The sequence below is a fragment of the Poecile atricapillus genome, chromosome 4 (assembly GCF_030490865.1).
Source record: "Poecile atricapillus isolate bPoeAtr1 chromosome 4, bPoeAtr1.hap1, whole genome shotgun sequence".
In the NCBI taxonomy this organism is placed as follows: Eukaryota; Metazoa; Chordata; class Aves; order Passeriformes; family Paridae; genus Poecile; species Poecile atricapillus.
In genome coordinates this window covers 35,891,642-35,913,328 of record NC_081252.1, presented here as the reverse complement: position 1 = coordinate 35,913,328, position 21,687 = coordinate 35,891,642, and the positions used below count along the sequence as shown (strand labels likewise).

General features: G+C 39.2%; 1 protein-coding gene across 6 annotated transcripts in view; it reads right to left on the bottom strand.

Moving 5' to 3' along the window:
* RAPGEF2 (Rap guanine nucleotide exchange factor 2) overlaps positions 1 to 21,687 on the bottom strand; it is a 183,096-nt gene that overhangs the window by 118,696 nt on the left and 42,713 nt on the right. For all 6 annotated transcript variants that reach the window (XM_058837522.1, XM_058837521.1, XM_058837518.1 and 3 more), the window contains exons 2-3: positions 7,350 to 7,420; positions 3,770 to 3,826 (exon numbers count right to left, since the gene is read on the bottom strand). In XM_058837522.1, the coding sequence (XP_058693505.1) occupies positions 3,770 to 3,826; positions 7,350 to 7,420 (128 nt within the window). The remainder of the gene's footprint in view (positions 1 to 3,769; positions 3,827 to 7,349; positions 7,421 to 21,687) is intronic.

Genomic DNA, 21,687 nt, shown 5'->3' with positions numbered 1-21,687 from the left:
CTTCTTGTCTCACATCTGCCTACCCCAGTCAGTAACTTAGAAACTAAGTCTTTAGTTTGCTATTTCTCATTTCAGCCATGAACATTCTCTGTAGTAATAATTGTATTTTACAAGCAACATTTTTTCTCTCCAATCTCCAGTTCATAAATACAACTTCTACTTTTCTTCCTCCATGCTGAATGTTATTAAAGGTTACAAACTGAATTATTTTATTAAAGGTTACAAACTGAATTACGTAAAAGCACACAAACATTTTGACATTAGACAAGAGCTTTTCCCTAACAGAGACATTAACACTAAAATTCATTTCAAGATGTCTAAGAGATAACTATTCTCTTTTAAACACTTGTCTTTTTTAAAAAATCACCAGCATTACAACCAGCAGTCTACTACTAAAGTCCTACAGACTGCAAAATTTGTTACTGCTAAGAACTTTAATCAAAAATTAAATCTTCTCAGTAGGGACATGTTGGAAGTAGGAGCATATATGTTATTAGGATTTCATTTGAAGGACCTCTTTAAAAAAAAAAAAAACCACACACAATAACCTGGACTGGCATTTTTTTCATATTTTTTTAAAAACAACACAAGCACTAAGCTAGTTCTAGATTAAATTGTTCAAACTACAGGGAATGCAGTCACAAAACTATGTTGTGCTACAGCCTGGCAATTCAGAAATATCAGGTTTGAACTACTTTTGACTGCAGGTCAGCAAACCTTAACATATTTTCTGCCAATCCAATATTCTTAGTAAAGAAAAGGGAAGCTTAGAAATATACAGGACTTCCTTACAGAAAGAGTAAACCAAATACCACTGATGCATACACACAGAAGTTTCAAACAGCATGGCTGAAAAATACATACAACCCTCATATGACTAATGAGGAAAAAGAGGTGCTTGTTTTATTAGACACATACTCGTTTGCTTACATCCAAAGCACTTATTGCCAAAGATTCCTCTGCCATCATAGCACAAAATTAAATTTTGATCTGAAAAATTTTGTTCAACTGTCCAGAGGTATAAACACCCTCTACAAATCTGCTAGAACTCTTGTTTCCCAAAGAAAATGCTAATTGGAAGCTCACTTGTTCCGAGACATCAAGAATTACTATCATGCAGATATGAAAAAAGAACATTTTTTTCCTTTGGATTACTGATAAAATATTTATTAAGTGACCAAAACAAGTATTTTTTTAATGAGATCTCTAAGTAGACTTGCATAAAGGCAGCAAGTTAAGAAGAAAGCAAAACAAATATGCGTGTCAAGCAAGCCTCAATTCTGAAGTTTTCCTTTGCAAGTTTTAAGTCCTTTTATCATTAACTTCCCATCAAATGAAAGGAGTAGAATGACTGGCAAATGAAGAAGAACTCAAGCTGAACTGCCACTTCTAATAACCCAGTTTCCATTTAAACAGTGAGATGGCCGTAGGGTTTGAGAATTTGTCACTACCATGTACACCCGCTGATAGTAAAGTAAATGCAGATGAGATAAGCCAATTTTAAGCAACGTGCTCTATTTTATCCCTTTGGTCATAAAAAAAAAAATTCTAGAGAGCTACTATGAAAATCAACAAATTTTTGTGTTGTTTTTTAATGTAGGATAAAATAATTGCTGTGGTTGTAAGGAATGCACATAATTACTTTCAGCATTGCATACACACAATAGAAACCTGCTTTTTTACACATATCACATGCTATCTGACAAAGCAGACAGACACAGTTTTCAGAGTGAAAAATTTTTGATCAAATAAACAGTGCAACTGCATTAGCATTCTGCACATTAGCATTTAGGGATAAAGATTTGGCTTTTCTGCACTGAGACATTAAGTTTTGCCTCAGGGAGGTCAAACACACAGGTCAATTAGCAGCTCCAACAGTTGCAGCTATTTTAATAGATTTTAATAGATAATAGCATCCGATTTCAGATTTCAATGCAAATATACCATCATGGGGCAATGGGAAAAAGTTCTAACTTCAAGAACAATGTAAAATGTTAAAACCTAATGCTCTTTTGATACCTTAGCCTTCATGATGAACATAAGAGCTTCAAGTGATAACTCTGGTAAGTTCATTAAAAAGTAACCAGGTTGCATGTTCCAAGCTGGTTTCCTGTAGCTCATAACTGAGTGGATCAATCCTAGCCTGGCTATCACTTTGCTTCTCTCCTGTAGTACTCAAAGAATTTTCCCAAACATGTACATAGCAAAACTGAAATTCCATTTTTTAGAAGAGTACATCTTCAACACATCGGCTGAATTTGTGAAACAAAAAAAAAGGAACCCTCCAAGCTCATTATCCTAAAAATAGAACACTGAAATTAGACTGCAGGTTTCATGGGATTTTCTTACTAAGTAGATCTCAAATTATTCATTTTAAAAAATGTAAAGCTACAGCTCACAATGACAGAAAATATATTTTTAGTTTCAGAATACGGAACTTTTCATTTTTTTAAAATAAAAACTATTAATTGTTAACTTTCAGGTTTAGCCCATTAAACATTAAATCAGAGATGTGAAATGCTAAAACAAGCAAATTTTGCATTAGCATACATATCCAGAAACTGCCAAACTACCCATTAAATCTTTTGAATAAATCATGGGGAAAAAAATGTCAAGAAGCAACTAAATAGGAATGGCAGGCAAACAACCAAAGTGAAGATGAAGTCACACGAAAGGAGTGACAAAGGAAATCAGTGCAAAAGAACTGCAAAATGCGCTTCCAGTTAACCCAGATTTCACAATCTCCTGTTTGTGAATTGTATTTTCTCAGGCACATATTTCCTGTATTTTTTGCCTGCATTGAGTATATGGTTCGTTAGGAGTATGGATTCATTCAGCATATAATTCAAATTTAAGTCAATGCTTAGAATGACCAAAATACTGGATCTAAACTAAAACCCTGTTACATAAGAGACATAAACCAACTGCCCAGAAGAGGACAAAGCACCAGCATAATGGTCCCTAGCAAAGTAGTGTGTAAAATGAATAAAGATTATATTGGTCTAATTAAAATTATCTATCCACCTATAGATTTTATCTATCCACCTATAGATTTTGACCTTGTCTATTTCCCATACATAACATTATAACATTGGGTTTTGTTAGACCTTAATTTAACTTGGCTGAATGGTCAAGGCCCAGCAATTCAGTTTACTCAATCACATCTTCCTCCTCATGCTCCATACAGGAAAAAAATTACACATGTACAAAAGAAAGCATAGAAGTGTATTCTTTGTATGCTTACTGTTCAAATAATGCCAGACAACTTAAAAAAATATTAATTTAGAGTCTGGGTTAGGGGCGGCAAGTAAGAATCTGATAAATGTTTTAATAAATTGCTTCCAGAAATGAAGCTATTACAATTCTCAGATCTCTAGTGTAAGTCTGAGTTGACACTAGAGCACATCCCTGCTAATTATAAACCATGTTAGATTTGTCAATTTGGCACCACTGGCACGAGAAGCTGATCACTACTACTTTCACAAAACTGAAGTAAGACTAAATGACAACTAATGAGAAGACTTCCCACAGCCATTTATTAGTTTTATATAAATTTAATCCAACATGCACTACCAAGCAGGAGCCACTGTTAGTTCTCTCCATGGCACTAGCAAATTTCTTTGGTGTTTGATGATGAAAAAAATGTGGATCATGTATATTTACAGACTGTGCATGCTAAGCAAGGAATTTTGGCATTTAAAAAGTCCTCAACTCACTTTAATATGAATTAATTCTTTGAACATCATACAAGAGAAGCAGAAATACTTACTAGTACAGTACTTCATTTGCTTCATGCCTTTCGTATCTAACAGTTTCACACATCAGTCTGAAAGAGAAGAAGTCAATTTCAGTTATGATTCCTATCAGTGTCACAAAGACTTCACTTTCTAAAGTTACTCAGCATTTCCATAAGTAACTCCAGCACGTACAGAAGCCAACCACTAATTTAAATCCAAGCTGATTCATAATTCAAGAGAACAAACTGTAAAATCTAAGCATGTAAGTTATTTGTTCATCATTAGATCAGATTTGATTTAGGACACTAGATGTAGCTGTTCCAATAAAAAAAATCAATAAATAAATAAGAATGATATTGATCTGATTTTCCATAGTGATGTGATAAAACCAAGTAGCTTTTTATGGTTTTTTTAGAAAAACAGCTCTGAATTTTAGAAATGGTTGGAAATGTACTATGTGCAACACTAATCAGAGATACAATATAAAAACTGCTCTCATTTCAAGTCAGGCCCAATAGATAAAACAAGAAATTATGTTGTATGGTAAATCAGTGTTTCTCATTTTGCTGAAATTCAGCAACTTGCAAATTACCATGAGATTTTGATCTTGAAACCCCAAAGGGCTCAAAGTGGAGAGAATTTCCTGCAGGAAAATCCTCTGTCTGGAGGGAAGGATTAAAGTGCCTTCGTGTTCACTGTCTGCCTGACAAATGTGGCATAATACAGAGCAACTATAATAGAACTTACCACATACTAGGAAATGCAACGTTAACTTGATGTAGAAAAATCACAATGCCATTTCTGTCTACTGCCTCAAGGAAACAGCCTTGAATTTCTGGGGGGGGGTGGCAACAAAAGAAATCCCACTGCCTCTGTTAGCCTTTCTGTAGCTCTGAAACAGACTGCAAACCCCAAGGCTATTTGACAGTCAGACAGAGATTTACCTAAGAGGCTCATGAGAACAGTCAAATATATAACTATATTTAAATTCTGGAAATAAATTCTCTTTCCTCACATAATCCATCATCAGAATCTCGGTGTATCAATGACCAGCTGCCAGCAATTGTAAGTAGACAAAAGCACTCAAGAATTGCTGCTCAGGCAAAAAGTCTCCAAAAACTTGATTTGAGGCCTGTAAGAGTTGGTCTGGGTTTGACATCACAATCAATTGCCATTTGCTGGATCATTCATTTCAGCAGTCAACAGACTGCTACAGAAGTCACCGTAGCACTCATCTCTCACAGGATTTTACGTATTACTTCAGTGATACTGAGAAAAAATGCTTATTCTGTTCAGAAATGGTAGGCTTATAGTGGTATCATGACTATTCATAAATTGTTAATAGAAAATGGACATCTTAATTCTGTTTGCAAAGAGATAGATATAAAAATTAAGAATCAAATTTTACTACCACAGCCTTTCCCACACCCTAGTATTTTATATCTACACTTTGGACCATCTTTGAGAACTTTTCTCACAGAAAAATGTCTCTGTTTAATGAAATTAATCATCATGTATTGGATATAAATTTCAGCTAATGAAAAATCTGTTTCCATCCTGGCACAGCAAAGAAACTTTGAACCACAGAACCATCGTTTTTTCAGACACTTCTCTCCACCATAAAATTTGGTCTCATCACAATCTTTTACAGACACTGCAAAGCTACTGTCTCTGCTTCTACCTCCTGGGTTTCCATCTTCCCTCTCTGATCCTGTTTTGAGAGGAAAGGGGAGCACAGACACGAAGTCACTGGTGAGAACATACCAGAGGAGAAGTCATTGCTAGGAGTCAGTTTTAAAAATTTAAATACTGCTTAAGGATAGTCTGTGCCCTACTGGTCTGGAACGATGCTGGGCAATGTGCCACCTAAGAGCAGGAGTCACAGGCAACAGAATCACTTTAACAAGCAAGTTTTGTTCCCCTCTGAATTGGGATAGAAGGAAGCACATTCTTGATAAAGTCACGCAAGTTCACCACTGGCACTGAGTTTTACAGCATTTTGGTCCCATTATTAGGACAGCAATAGGGGAGAAAAGGCCTCTAACAGAAGGTAGGCAAGCACTTCAATTTTTGTGTTAAAGTGGAACAGTCAGAAATTACAGTGACCAAGTAGTAAAAATTAGATCACTTCATCAAATGTTTGAAAAATTTAATTAGTTCTGATCAATACTGGTGTCCAGTTTTTGCTCAATCACTCAAACATGATCTTTATCCACTTCCTCAACAAATGCAATAAATTACAGATGAGATCACCAGCAAGCCATATGGTAAGTTATTCACTACTAGAGGTTACATTTAATACTTTCGGTTTTAATGAATCTCAGGGGCTTCTGTGGCATTCCACTGCCACAAGGAGAGTTGTATCCTACAGGATACTATAAAAGCTTTCAGTCCAACATCTGCAGGCAGCCCAGCCTTTTCCATGTATGGTACTGTAAACAGAAGCTCTTTGAGGAATTCACTATGCTGGGAGAGTGAGTTCCACACATTCCTCAGCAAGAAGCTCATGCTGCACAGGAAGCCAAAAAGCACACATTAACATACCACTCCACCATATGTGCACACTTTGATCTTTGTAAACAAGTTAACATCAGTTCGACTCCAAACTTCACATGCTTAAAGTATTGTATGTAACAACATAACACAAAATACTTAACTGAATGCAACCATGACCTCCTTCCAAAGCAAAATTACAGAGACTTCTTTGAAGTTAACATTCACATTGCAAAATGTGTCTCAAGCACTTTGGAAGAAAGAAAGCCCCACCTTTTATTTTCTCTGAATTACAGAATATTGGCTTGGGAATGTGGACTCCCACAGAATGACGAAGCAAGAAGCCAGAAATTGGAACCTAAACTGGTATTAATCAAGTCAAAGTTGCTTCAGCATCTTCAGATGTAGCAAATGTTGGCAAAGCTTAAGATATAAACCAGCAGTAATTCACCCCTCTCTACCCACAGGGCACACAAGAGATGCGCTGGCCTCCTGTAGCTGCCAGCCTCACTCTAATGCCCAAATACCCTTAGAAACCTCTGCTGTAAGATGCCTATGGGAGGACAGCTGAAACAACTACTTAAAAATCAAACAAACACAAGTCTTCACAACAAGATAGGACGCTCTCAAAAAAGTTTCGACTTGAATTCATTTGCTTCATGAAGCATTTTAGTAAAAAGTGTGGATGACATTTATCAAACATCTTTACTAGTATTATTTGCATGTGTTGTACATAAAACATCTAAAATTTGCACACAAAAGCAAGCACAAACTGAAACAGAAGCTGAAAAACAGACTCTGCTCTCATGATTACTGTATTACATAGATGATTTAATCAATTAATGTGCTTGTTCTCTGTAAGTATTTATTTCTAGTTCAAAAGATTGAAAAGAAAATAAATGCATCCATAATAGACAGAAATAGGAAGAAACAAATAGAGATACACTATGCAGACATACAAGGAGGAAGCGTTAGAAAAATAAAGAAGGGAAGAAAAGAATGCAGTGATGGGCAGTTTGAGGTAGGGTACACAGGAGTAGTATATGGTTACCACAATTACTGTTCCTTTGCCTTGTTAGTGCATTAACATACATGGTTTTTAATGATAAAGTATCATACCTTAGCTGATGCTCTCTCAGATTAGACAATGCTTCCATTCCATGTAAATATGAATACACAATCTCCAAGTCCTACAAAAACAAGGAAAACATTTTTAGTATTCTCAGTTTGGCACAAGCTGTTAAAATACTGGTTTTAAAAGCATCCAAGGTTCTCTTAACAGGGGTAGTAGGGACACTTTCAGGAGGTTACAGGCAACCCGCAGGAACACCTTTGTTTATAATCTGGAACCTCACACGAGGAAGAATGATAGCATGATGGCATCAAATACAGAAACCTTTCTGATTTTGCTGTCATTGCTCTATGTCTAGGAAACAAGCCTAGTCCAGAATTATAGTGAACTATTTTGCAACTATCACAGTCCTGCTTTCCAAAGCCAGCATCCCAAAGCTTTCATTTACTTTGTAAAGCAAGGTCATAAGAAATCGGTCTTTTCATGTTCAAGGGAAAAGAAAAAAAGTACAACATAGCCTAACAAAATACCCCATTGTACAGAGGTATTTCTAAAATTGTATCCTCTTCAAACAGAGATAATCCACAATCTTAAATGAGAATAAAAAAGCTGGCATGAATAGAAAATTACTGGCATGAAATAATAAGAAAAACCAATTATGATCCTAGTTGTAACGTGGCAAAATTTTACATTCAGCCATTGTGAACCTCCAATATCCAGCTGACAAAACATTAATAAAGATATGAAAACAACATCCAAGACTGAAACATCCTGAAATGCAACTGTGGAATCACTAATGCCAGGCTAGAGGCTTTGCTCAAGTTATACTTAAAATAACTACAGCATTTAAGAGAAAGCTTCAGTCAAGCCAACAACCTCTATTTAGAGTGACTTAACTTTGGCTCATGGATTTCATGCTGTTTCATCATCCTTTTTCTTATTTTAAAACTTGCTAGTTGAGAGACAAAGTATGATCCATAACTCATCAAAAATCAGAGCAACAGTCCACCAACCACTAGCAGAGGATGACAAAGCTGTGAATAAACTAACACCAACACAACTCTCGTAACTTATCCTAAGATGTTTTTCAAGTAATGGAATATATCAAAGCTAGAAATTTGTGAATTTAAAATTGCCTAAAAAGTACAGAAATACTTGTTTTCAGACACAATGAAAGAATATTCTCTGGGCAAAGACAAAGGATTGACATTGCAGAAAGAACTTCAATTTAAGAAAGAAAAAGAAAATGCCATTAAATATATTAAGTGTAGAAATATGCTGCACTTGTTAAAACCACGGTACAGATCAGAAAAGATATCAGGAATGACACTCAGTGGCTAAGGCTAAATAGATGTCACTCATTCTTTAGAAAAAAGAATGTCACAGTTGAAAAAGCAAATGTTCAGTTTGAAAAAGCAGAAGAAACATGCAAGGCAAAGGGCTGCAATTTCACTTCAATTTTGGCCCTTCTGCTCCCCTGCCCTCTAGAGGCTTTGGTCCTGTGAAGAGCAGAGGGCACATCAAAGACAGAAGTAATTATGCACATATTGGGATGGAGGGACTCTGCACATACAAGAAGAGAAGATACAGTAGTGGCTCGCCTTTTTACTCTTTTTTTCATACAAATAAAAGTGTGTGAAAAGACATGTCTGCTGTAGTCAGTGACCTGCTCATTCTCCAGACAGGCTGGAGGTGAGCGCTGGCTCCCGGGAGCCCTGTGCTGGCAGCAGCGTAAGGTGCAAGCCAGACAGTCCCCGTGACACCGCTGCTGCTCATCCAGACGTGCCGGACTCCACGGCACAAACCAACAGCTGCCATGGGAAGCTGGGAGGGGACCACTGAGGATTGGATGCTTGTAGCAGCATCTTACAAGGAAAAGAGCCTGGCCAGAAAGTGCTGCCCTAATGCATTTCCAGCAAGTCTCGCTAACAACAAGCCGAGAAAAAAGGAGAGTAACCTTCTGTGACCATCTTGCACATCTTGCTCTCTGGAGTGGCAGAGGCTCTCTGCTGTAAAGTATTCACAGAAGAATAGAGAACCATTAAAGATGCTAGCTTGCAGACCCAGGAGTGGACCCAGGTGCCTGTGGTTTCCAAAACTGATGGATGACACAAACCAAGTGATCGACCCTACAGGTGTACAAAGGAGTGATGAACGCAGGTGGTGTTCCAAGAGAAATGCAGCTGAAGTGACTCAGTGCAAGGGGAATGCATTAAATCAGGGAAGGGAGTCGGTCTGAGTTAAAAGGGATGTTAAAGATCATAATTCCAACACCCCTGCCATGGGCAGGGTCTCCTTTCACTAGATGAGGTGCTTAAAAGCCTCATCCAGCCTAGCCTAAAGTCATTCTGACCAATTTCACAAGCAACAAGGTATGTTTAGAGAACTCCTTTCTTTAAAGTAAATAATTCCCTTTATAAATACAAATATTTGCAAATACAACATCCCACAGGTCCCCAGATGAGGAACTGCAGATGGTGGAGGTCCTTGACTAAAATTAAAAAAAGGGGTATAAAAAGAGATTTAATAAAAAAAAAATCTTAAGAACTCTAATAAAAGGGGGAAGTGAGGAAAAAAACACAATTAATGAAGTCTACTTGTGTTTCCATCATAGTTGCTGGCTAATGATACCTCATCAGTGATCTCTCATCTGAGAGAACTAAGGTGAAGGCCTTTTTTTTTCAGATTTGGGGGAAAAAAAAAAAAAAGGGGCAGCAAGAAAACATTCTAACATCTCAGCTGCCGTACACTGGATGTTTCTGACAAGTGCCAAAGTGAGCTGCTGCCCATTCCTTAGGCGGGATCTTTCCAGAGGCGTCTGGCAGGGAACAGCTCCCTCTAGCACCAAAAGTTTGGCATTGAAATTCAAGTAACAAAAACTCAGCAACATCCCTTTCAATCAACTTCTCCATAATGCTGCAAAGTACAGAAAATTACGGCAGAGTCAAAAGAGCAAATATATATTCACACGTGGTCAATAGGCTCTGCACACTTCCAGTCAGCCTGCAGCATGGAAGAGGAGGAAGGCAATTAAAAAAAAAATAAAATCAGAATGTCAAGTTATTGTTGTTAGGTCACATCAGTTTTCCATTGTCTCAAGAAAAATTACACTGTGCTTACTTGGCAAAAATACCCATTTATCCAACACAAATAGCTGTTTCAACTTCTTAATTCAAAATGAATTGACAGAATGCAAGAGTCCTTCAGAAACATCTGTGCCAAGTATTGCAATATTCTAAGCAGATTCCAAGTGCATGAAATGAAACCATTTCACAAAAATAACACATGCACACATAAACTTAGGCATGTAAGCTATGAAAATTTTTGATATTGATATTGAAGAGGCTTGACAAAAGCTAAACTTCTAAATTTCTCAGGAAAATAACTCTGTCTTTAAAGGACATGGCATGCCTACATGATTCATGCCAACTAGTTAAGCAACCCTTAAAGCAGCAGCTAAATTTAAGCTCGCTGTGATTTACACAAACATTTCTGCCAGTTCCCAGTGTCCTGAAAGCTGCCTCTAGCTAATGCACAGGATATGTAGAAGTAGGCAAGTGACAACAGCACAGATGCTTGCTTGGATGCTGTTTTTACAAGGCGAGCACCCGAATAACCACCGGAGGGCAGAGCGAGCCACCGAAACTTCAGAGACCGTCATTCTCTCCAGTTTCTCCCTTCATTGTTTCGAATAGAACTCGGTAAGAGTTTGAACACGCCAAGAGGAGCAACGCTAATCATCACCACTACAACTGGTCAAATATTCTGCTACAGGAAGGACTACTTAGCCAGAAGTGCAGAGGAACTACCAGCTTTCTGCTTTCTAGTTTTATCCAGCTGATAGAATTAGAAGAAAAAAAAAGGAAAAAAAAAAAAAAGAAAAAGCCAAAGGCTCAGCTGATCTCGCTACACAAAGGTTGTGGCAACAGCTTGAAAAAACATCTCAATGGAAACTCCAAACCCAAAACTTAAATGCAAAGCACAAATCAGCACAACTTTTAAAGCTTGTTTTTATTTAAATGAAAGCTAAAAGACTGAAATCTAATCTACACTTAAATCTGTACTGCAGCCAAAGTCATATGCTTGGGTTGCTGTGTGGGAAGCAGCACAAAATTTGTTTAATTCAGTGTTACTTCTTAATTTACTTGTTTCCTTGGTGTCAAATGGATCACTTTAAAGTTCTGACTGTACTTTGAAACAAAACAGAGACACGTAAGTTTTAACCCAGCTCAACTTCAATTAGATCTGCGGAAACATATTGGTCTACAACCTTACCTCTGCTCTCCATTCTAATAAAAATCTGTCTATGTTTATGCCCAGACTTTCTATCCATTTGATTTGTGCTTCAAACATATTTGCCAGTTACACAAATCAGAGAAGCCCAAACCACAATGCTAGCCCCAAATTCATACTTGCTTAATGAAGACATTTTTACTTTATTAAGATAATAGAAATGTGAAAATTTGCTATTTTGGACTGAAAAATTTAAACCCCTCTAAAAATTGCAAGCTTACACTGGTTTCACTCCTGGTTTGCATTAAGGTATGAAACTACAGGCCAAACTCAACTATTCATCCTTACCACAGTTAAGCGAAATGCTGAGAAATTCATGGCTCTCCAAGTAAGAAATTCACTTATTTCTGTGATGTGGCAAACAAGCAGAGAGCAGCTTTCATCTTATAATAGTTTGGTTTCTTTCAAATCAAAAGGCAAAAATAAGAAACAATCTAACTCCTTGATTCACAGTCTTGAAAGGAAAAAAAAGTAACTTTTCAGAGCACCTAATATCCACCTGAGGCTCAAAAATATCTATGTGTTGAGAGTACAGTGTATTTTGAAAGCCTGATCTCTTAAAAATAACCTATCTTGAGCTCACACTCAGCCAATCACCAGGAGAGCCAGGCTCCAAAGGGAGGGGATGTCCCTGCTCCCCATCATATGTTGCCACTCCAGACCACACCCCAAGCCCAAGTTTCACTGGTGTCAAGACAGGAGGTTCCTCCCGGTCCCTCCATGCTGATTCCTGCCACCTCCCCGGCCCCAGGGTGAGCACCTGCTCGAAGAGACCCAACTTCGGGCCGCTGTCTTGGCAGCATGAGATCCATAAGTTCCAGCGTCGAGGACATGGAGGCAACCCTCTCCTGCAGCCCGGAGGAGGTGGAACCTCAAAGTCTTTGATGGGTTTCAACAGACCATGAAACTGCTGGCAGGAAGAGAGGCATTTCTATATGGCTGACTGAACAGTTATTTTAGCTCAGACTTTGGGAACCTCCCCAAATTGTGATGTACTAACAAGAGCAGCAGTGCCAAGTTTTTTCTTCTTACTGAGCAACGACGTGACAATCCAAACCCAGGTTGTGGAAGTCGTGCCTCTCTTTCATTGTAGCTGTAGGCTCCTGTCTTTTTCCCTTTTCTTCACACACCCAGAACCTGAAATCATGAGACTACAGGCCACTAGGGTAGCTATACCAAGCACCCACATTCCTTTTTTTTTGTTCCCCTCTACTATTGATTTAGCACTGGCCTGTCTGGCTGCCTATACTGGCTCACCCAGGCCAAAGCAGTGCCAACATCACCAAAAGAAAGAGACTGGACTACAGCAACACCAACCCCATCTGGCTTACACAAAAACTTCCATGTGCACAGAAGAGCTGTAGCCCACGTAGATTTGTTCACATCTGGTTCACACTAAAATGCCAGGCTCTCACCCAGAGCAGCTCAGGAGATGACACAAGTCACTGCCTTCAGAGACAGCAAGGCGTGCAGGCAGGCAGGGAAGGGCAAGAGGTGGGGGCACACCAGCTGCCCCAGCCAAACCTCCCTCTTCAGGCAAGACCTGAGGGGTACTAAATACTCACCTAAGGGTGAGCTCACACCTTGCAAATACTGACCTGCAAAATACAGGAGCAAACCACAAAAACTGATTTCCACGGTGACAGAAAAATCTGGTATTGCTGATACCAAAATCACTGCCAAGATGAACATTTCATCTTCACTGCCAGTGTGCCAGCAGTGGAAAAAAACTTGAACACACTCAGAGCTGCTGTGCAGGAGCATGCCCAGGTATGTACATGCTTATCACTGAGCCATAAAGAGATGAAAAAGAAGTATTTGCCTGCAAATTTTTAACATTCTTTTTCTTACACCAGGACCTTCAAATTCAGGTGAGGGCACTGCCACGTGGGAAGCCTGCCAGTATCCAACCTATTATACCACCAACTTAAGACAAATTTTTCTTTTCAACTTTACTGTAAGCTACAACAACATTTCTCTGCAAGCCATTCTTACTATTGTACATAAAGATCTCTGTCTTAAAATAAACTAAAGCCTACATTATTGGAAATAATTTATTGATGCTGAATTGGCAGCTATGCAATAAGAAATTAAATATTTAACTGAAATTACATATGTTTAATGGCCTTCAATGGTACTTACATGAATGAAATTCCATGAGCATGTTTTCAGGAAGAACATAAGTTTTGTAAATTTACCTGAAAGTTCTGAAAAATCTTACCATCTTAACCTGTATGCATTTATCTCAACTAACATGCATTATATTCAGGGAAATTCTTGACCAAACTTCACTCCACAGCAACCAGGCATGACCAAGCTTGGGACTCAGCCCTCACCAGAAGGGAGCTTACAGCCCATCCAGCCAACCCAAGCCTTCACTTCCTCTAGGCAGGGGAAAAGAGATATTGTATTGATCTTGTTGAGAGTTGTTGACACACAAAAATTGTTATTTTTAACTCCACCATGGGGAGGGTGGGGATATTTGTTCTGGATTACAGGTGGAATTTTTAAACAGGAGGAACAGGTGATTTTAATCTGGAACAGAAGCACCCATGCATGAAGGGAGCATCTCCATGCATCAGGAGCAACTCCAAAACCCCATAAAGAAAAAGGAGAAATCCCATTTTCCTGGGAGTAGTCCCAGTACAGAATAGAAACATGCTTTTCCAAAGACTTAACTGAATTATTTCTTTGGTGCCAGATGCTGGAGAAACACCATAGGATCACAGTACAATAACTGAGATAATAAACAGAGAAATATGATGTTTCAACGAGGTACTGAAATCAGCTTTCCTGTCTTTCCAAGATACTTTGTTTCTTTTGTGAATTATTTTCTTTCTAAAGAGCTTCCCTCAAAAGAGAATTTCATTACATTCTCATTTCTGCATTTTAGAATTTTTTTCCTAATTGGAAGTGTACAATAATGAGTTGGAAGGTTCAAAGACCCACCCACACTAACAGACTTTTAACACTGTCTCAAGAGCAATCCAATTGATTCAACATATCCTGCTAGTCATAAAGATTTCAGCAGAATAAAGAAGAAAAAAAAATTAAAGACATTCATTATTATAATCATCCCATAAGATGGGGGGATGAACGTGGAAAGGTTAGATGGGAAATTAAAGCCTGCCATGCTATAGAAGTCCATGAGCAAACGAATGAGCATAGGAAATTACAGGGTAGTGCAGTGCATCTCTTTTCTGCTTTCCGGACTTGCAGAAGTCAGACAATTAAATGCTTAACATAAAAGCCCAAGTTCTGTAGTCAGAAATCCAAAGGTTGATTGCATGTCCAAATGCAAGAAAACCAGTTCCAGCACAAAAGATCGTTCCTACTGACAGCATAGTCCATAATTATAAAAGGCACTTCAGTTATTCACCATTAAAAATATATGTACTTGGCTTTTTGCATCTTTTCAATATTTATTGCCAGTAGTGGAGGTTTGTATTAAGGCTGTTAAATACATTTTCACATTCATTGCACAAATATTCAGATCTTTTGTTGCAGAGGGGTTTTTTTCAATGCTAAGGAAAGTTTCAAATTGTTTTGAGATAGGGTTATTTATCTCACATTTTTCATTAGCTATATGAAATAACACCCAGTATCCTGTTAAACAAAAATCAATCTTGCACTAATAAATAGATCAGCTATTAACATGGTGGTATTTATTTTTAAACAACTTCTTGTAGCAGAGACCAATTTTATGTAAGTTTATTCAAATATACAGTACTATAATGAATGGCAGCTTTCAATTAAAAAAAAAATAAAAATCAGGAACTGAAAAGGGAAAAATTAAACATAAATGTCCTGGAGTTAAGTCAAAAAGTAACTTCTAGTAGTCACCAAGCTGTGATGGCAGAAGCACTTTAAAGGATATCAGCCCAGAGATAAACATCACAAAGAACAACTAAAGTGGCCAGGAAAAGAAGACCATGGTGAATCATCTAAGATTGCCTTCCAAAAATAGGGTCAGTAGTTAGCTGTGCTTAGAGGATTCCCCAAGAGGTGTGAGAGCAAGATTAAGATATGACAGACACTTTTAGTGGTGGGTTTGGGGGGCTTTTTGAGTGTGCATAATTAGTCTACAGGTTTCAAAGCAGGCAAGTTTATATCCATGATAGAGTTTGCTCACAAGGACTATAGTTCACACAATCTAGGAATAACTAAGCCAGTCAAACAACTTGCCACAAAGGAAGCACACCACTACAAACTTGACCTACATGAAACCATCATACAAACTTCCTTACAGTGGGCAAGGGCAAACTATTTTGTGAAAAAAATTAAGTCTCTGTAAACCCTAGGTCCTGGTACTTCAACATCAACTCCACAGCTACACAGCATTTCTTCTTCAAATGCATCATTAAAAGTGTTGCAATCATAACAAAAATCCCCATAACATACACTTTGTAGCATTCTGGTATTGTGGTGGATGAACACACGGTGGACCAGAGGTGTTAAATGGGGCAGGTATTCCAAATAATGAGCAAAAATGTCACAGTGACATAGAAGGGGTGCCTTTCATCAACTAATATGTGGTAATTGCTCCTGTGAATACTTTAAGCTTTTCATTGTGAAGAAATAGTAAATTCAGTAAAAGGATAAGGCAGAAATGTGCCTGAGCTGATGAAGGGGTAACCCACTAAGCCACCTCTGCTCCGCCACCTGCCATCATCTGTCTGTATCTGAAGCTGTAGCAGTCCCAACTGCTCATATTTATGCAACTTCTCAGACATAACTACATTATACCTTGCTTCTAAAACAAGACCTTGGAACAAACCTCCTTGTGCTCTTGGGAAGGAGCAGCACAGCAATGAAATGGGGGTATCAGCACTGTCCCAAGTGCTGAATGTCATCACACTCCACCCTTTGGTTTGTGCATCTTCTCCCTTGCCAACCAAAACCAAACAAACCCCAAAACTACCCCGAAACACAAGTTCCACCCTCATCCAGAAAAATCAGTTCCCAGGCACAATTCAATCCCAATCCATCCAGCAACACACTCCTTTCTAGCCAGAGCATCAGGGCCATCTAACTTCCACTTTGTAAACTGGAGTTTTTGAGAAGCCCATGATGCCAGGGGAGACCCTGAGCATTCCTCCAGAGAGGTTCCTTGTCAAAAAGCATCACCACTGAGCTGGGTTTAAGCAATGAGGAACTCCAGGCTGCAGCTCCTGGCTTATTACCATGACAACTCACATCCAGAAACAAAAGGAACCTGCACGCGCTGAGAACTGTGCTCTGCCAGAACTTACTACGAAAATATCTCAGTAGTACTATAATCAACAGAAAATACAGTGACTTGTTTTCTGTGGCTGGCTTACAATCATTTTATATTGCTGGCTTACAACCAACCAAAGCAAAAACACAAAACAAACAAAACAAAAATAAAGTTCCCTTTCCAACCACAAAGGCAACAGCGGGTATTTGTTGAAATAAAATTGCACTATTTCTTTTTGCTTTTGAGAGCTTGGGTTTTGCTTAATGGGAAATAATGTTGCTTAGTTTCCTCATATTTATCATATTTATGAATTAAAAAAAAACCCAAATACAATAAAATCATAAGAGGGAGAAAAAAAAACACAACTAATTTCAAAAGTTTTTATCCCAATAAACATCCTTTATATTCATGTTTTTAAAGAAAGCATTAAAATTCATTTAGACAGATAGAATTTTCCCTGAAGTTAAACACACAAGATAGCCAAGAGTCATGATCCTTCTTTTTGTTAGCAGATACATTTCAAGCATATTTCAGAGCATTGCTTCCAAGAGATATAAATCTTACTTGAAGCATCAACAGTAGGTCACATGAAAATTATTCCCAGGCTATCAGGCAAATGATCATACTGAAGTACTTATTTGCAAGTCAAATCATTCTTCACCCAAAAATTAATCTCAAAAGCTACTGGTGGTCACATCCTTCCAGAGCTGGCATTACTCCTTTGTGTAAAGGAGGCAAACAGACAACTAAAGTCTTAAAGTATAGAACTAACTAAAGTCTTTCCACAGAATAATCATCAAGCCTGAATTAATTTTTTAGCTCATGTATTTTCTGAAACAGAGACTTCATTTCATAATTCCAAATTATTATCTTTTGGGATTTTTTTGACGGGTTTTTTTTTTTTCTTCCTATAAGCAATGGTAGAATTCTGAGAGGGACGTAAGTTTCAGGTTTGTTTTTTTAAATATTACTCAGGGTTGAATCAATTTCTGTATTTCAGATGGGCATACTGGGGTCAGTGCTCTGACTTCAGCACACATTTTCATTCTTGGAACAGAATCACCTAAGAAATCTACACTTCAAATGGGCAAACACCCACAGAGGTCAAGCTTCTGTAGGATCATGGTGGTGGTGAAGCAGGGCCCCTCTCAGGCCACCACACTGCAATGGAAATGTAGCTCCAAGTACCATAAAACCAGATGGAAAACACAAGCTAGTGCTCTTCCACTGCTGAATGGATTGGACTTCCATAAATTCCGGCTTGATGATTTTTCTGTGAAAAGTACTTTACAACTTTAGTTGTTTGTTTGCCTTCTTTACACAGAAGAGTAATGCCAGCTCTGGAAGGATGTGACCACCGCTTTTGAGATTAAGGTGCTCTCTTGGGCACTGGGAGAGCATCTGTCTGCTCAGAGAGCAAACCCCGCTTGGCACAGCTGCCTCCTCTCTGTCTCGGGCTTATGCTGTGACCCTTTAATGGTCCAAGTGCAACAAGCAGAAGTCATGCAGGCACCCACAGACAGCCCACACAACACTGCACCAGAGCCAGGGGACGTGGGAGCACACTGGCTGGGTGGCAAAGCAGGTGGATGAGCTGGGTTCAGCCTGTCTGCTCTGCCTCTGCCCCTTAAGGAGAAGCGGAACACCTCACTGCCCTTAGAGGAAAGGACTTGGGTGTCTTGGTTCAGTCTTACCTGGCACAGCACGCACAAGGGAAAACTGTCAGGAGCTCCATGGAAGTTTAAAGAATACAAGAGAAGTCAAGTGAAGCTGGCCCCTAAAAAAATCCCTTCTGGAGGAAACAAACCAACCATTCAGCTGGTTTGGCTGTACTGTTAAACCACAGGAGAGAATCTGGAACCACCCTTCTCAAATATCGCCCATTAGCAGCTCTAGATAGCTCTTTCGCAGCTCTTTGAAAACCTTTTCATCTCATCACACCTGCTGAAGGCATCCATCAGACCCAAATCCACTTCCATGCATCAGACAGCTCAACACCAAGACCTAACACCTATACCTTAAACACTGCATTTGTACCACAGATTACAGAGCTGGTCACACAGACATGATTTTCACTCACTATCACAAACAGAGGAGATTTTGAGAAGGCTGGAAGCTGTGAATTAAGCTGATCTGCCACATACTCTATTCCCTGACGTGGCTGCATGTGTTTTTCTATAAGGGTACCAACAACCATAAAGAGACAGAGATATTACCAGTTATTTTTTTTGTGACCAGGGACTTCCAAGTTAAGAACACAAGGCATCACAATAGCAGTGATTGCTCTAGGCTGGCCTACAAACCATCTACCAACTGCTAGTGAGATATGTGGCTGTCATGCCACAGCTGATTTTTATTTATTTTACTGAAGTTCAAAAACATCCCTCCATATGTTATAGTCGTTTCTCTCCCCAGAAGCCCCAACAAAGATGGACATTTACAAGTCAGCAGGCGGTGCAGCCTCCAAAGGACCAACAGCAAGTGTTGCGGGACTGAGACCAAACACACCTACACATGAAAAACCTTGTCCACAGGACAACAGCAGGCAGCCTCTCAGAATCCTAATCCAAGCCATATTAAAGGAAAAGAGGTTTTTCCATAGTCTTTCCAGAGCAGGACCATATGTCACATGTTTTGCTCAGTGCAAGTTAAACACGTGTTAGAGATATAACACTGAATTCCTCTTGTATAATAAAATACACACCCTTGGTTTCATAACAGAGTATTTTGGCCTAGCTCTTAAGCATCATTTTTTATAAACTTTTAAACCAGTTCTTGATATGTAAAAACTTGCCGGTTGATTTGCGAACTAATTTAGACTGAGCATATGACAGCCATCCATTTACCAAATCTTAACAAGATACTGCTTATCAACTCCTGAGCAAAGGACATTTGTTCTTAAACCAAGTGCATACCTTCACGGCAGCTTAAAATCATGTGCTGTCTCCAAAATCAGACATTAAAGGTATGCACATTCCTCATCAGAGATTACTGCTTATCTCCTGAGTGTGAGGACTCACTCTTAACATTAAAAACAACTCCAAACAGAGCTCAGGTAAGGCATGGCAGTGAAACATCACACCCCTCCCAAAAGCACTCAGATGGACAATAGGTGCAATCTCTGCCATCGGAACACCACATTCAGTGGCAAGAAGCCCTTGCAATTAGGAACCCAACTCCAAGCAGGTTTGAGCACCACATCACTATCTAAACATTCCTAAGACTGTACTAATACATATGACCAAGGCTAACTTGCACAGCCCTCGACTGTCCTAAAACATTGAAAAAACAAACACTTTTCCACGTTTTTTCCCCGCATCTGCCACGAGAACATAGGAGTGACAAACACGATTTCAAACACCAGTGAACCTTTCCTAAAGATACAGTGGCCTATGGCGATGCTGGATGACAAAAAAAAAATAAAAATGGGAGAACCACGCAGAAACACTGCCATCTCCTCCGGGAGTCAGCCAGGTGGGAGCCAGGAGCCTTACTCCAGGAACATCTGCTGGGACATGTGGATGCACCACGCTCACCAGGGATTCTGAGCTTTAGGCAAAGACGGATGATTAGTGACAGTGACTAACAGCAGAGGACTCCTACCAAGGCTGGCCACAGTGACTGAGGGAAATGGCTGCAGAGGGATGGGAGGGCAAGGCACAAGGACACCACACCTGTGGTGTTCAGCACAAGCAACTGAGATCCAGGCAGGTTTATTACGAGCTCTGGCCTCCATGGCTGGCTGTTGGTACCGAGAGCTAATCACTGTTTCTGCTTTCTGCTCTCCAACCCCATTTGGAAGGGCTCATTAAGTCAGGAGTCAGGCAATACCCACAACAGCCTCCACTACATTTAGACAGCATTTCTCTGCTGGAGAAATAAGCCACAGAAACTCTGGAGAGGGAGATGAGGAAGGCAGATCCACAGGGAGTCAGCAGAACTGGATCAAAACTAGCTCTGTGGAAATCCAAGGTGCTCTCTGCATCCTGTTCACTACCCTCGAGTCCAAAAATAAAGCCCAGTAGTTACACCATCCCTGCATCATCACAAGCTTTCCTCAGTGTGCCTGCTGCCTCTCAACTAAAGCATCCTGCAGGACCTGACCTCTCTTTGAAAAATCATCACAGCACGTGCAAACTGACAGGGAAGCCTGTAAGTGTTAAGACTTCTTCCTTTGAAGACAACATTCTCAGTTACATTTAACACAAGTATTGTTTCTAGTGTCACACATCAAGGAGTGGCTTGTCTGTCAGAATTTATCTATTTAATCTGCAAGTGGTCATCAGCCTCAGAAAAATTATTTAGTTCAAGAAAAAGTGGTCAGACTGCAAACTTTTCATCCACAACACAATACAAACAAGTGTTTCCAGATTATAAAGTCATTGTTTCTACGTATAAGAGCCATGCACTACAGCTGAGAGCTTCTTTAAAACCTAAGATAAGGTTTTCTCTCGTCACATTAGCCCCTCCACCTTACCTCTCTCACCAGCATTCTTAATCCATTTCAAAAGTTTGATTCTTTTCAGAAAAACTTCTAGGTTTTGGCTCTTTCTTGAAACTATCAATTGCTGTAGACTGGCAAATACATCTACCATTTCCTTTTTTCTCATCCTTATTTCAAATAAATGAATTCCTTATATTTCTAGTGCATTCCCTTCTGTAGTTTCAATAATACTAGTAGCATTTAGCCCTAAGAGGCAGAAGCAGAGTTGATGGTCAGCATAGAAATGAATTAGAGGTCTCAAAGCAGCTGCTAGAGGGAAAACAGCCCTAATGAAACTACCGGGGGGGAAAAGAACTTGTCACCTCTCTTGGCAGTCTCAGATACTAAAAAAAGTCTGAATGAATCCAGCAGCAGCTCCAAGACCCCACAC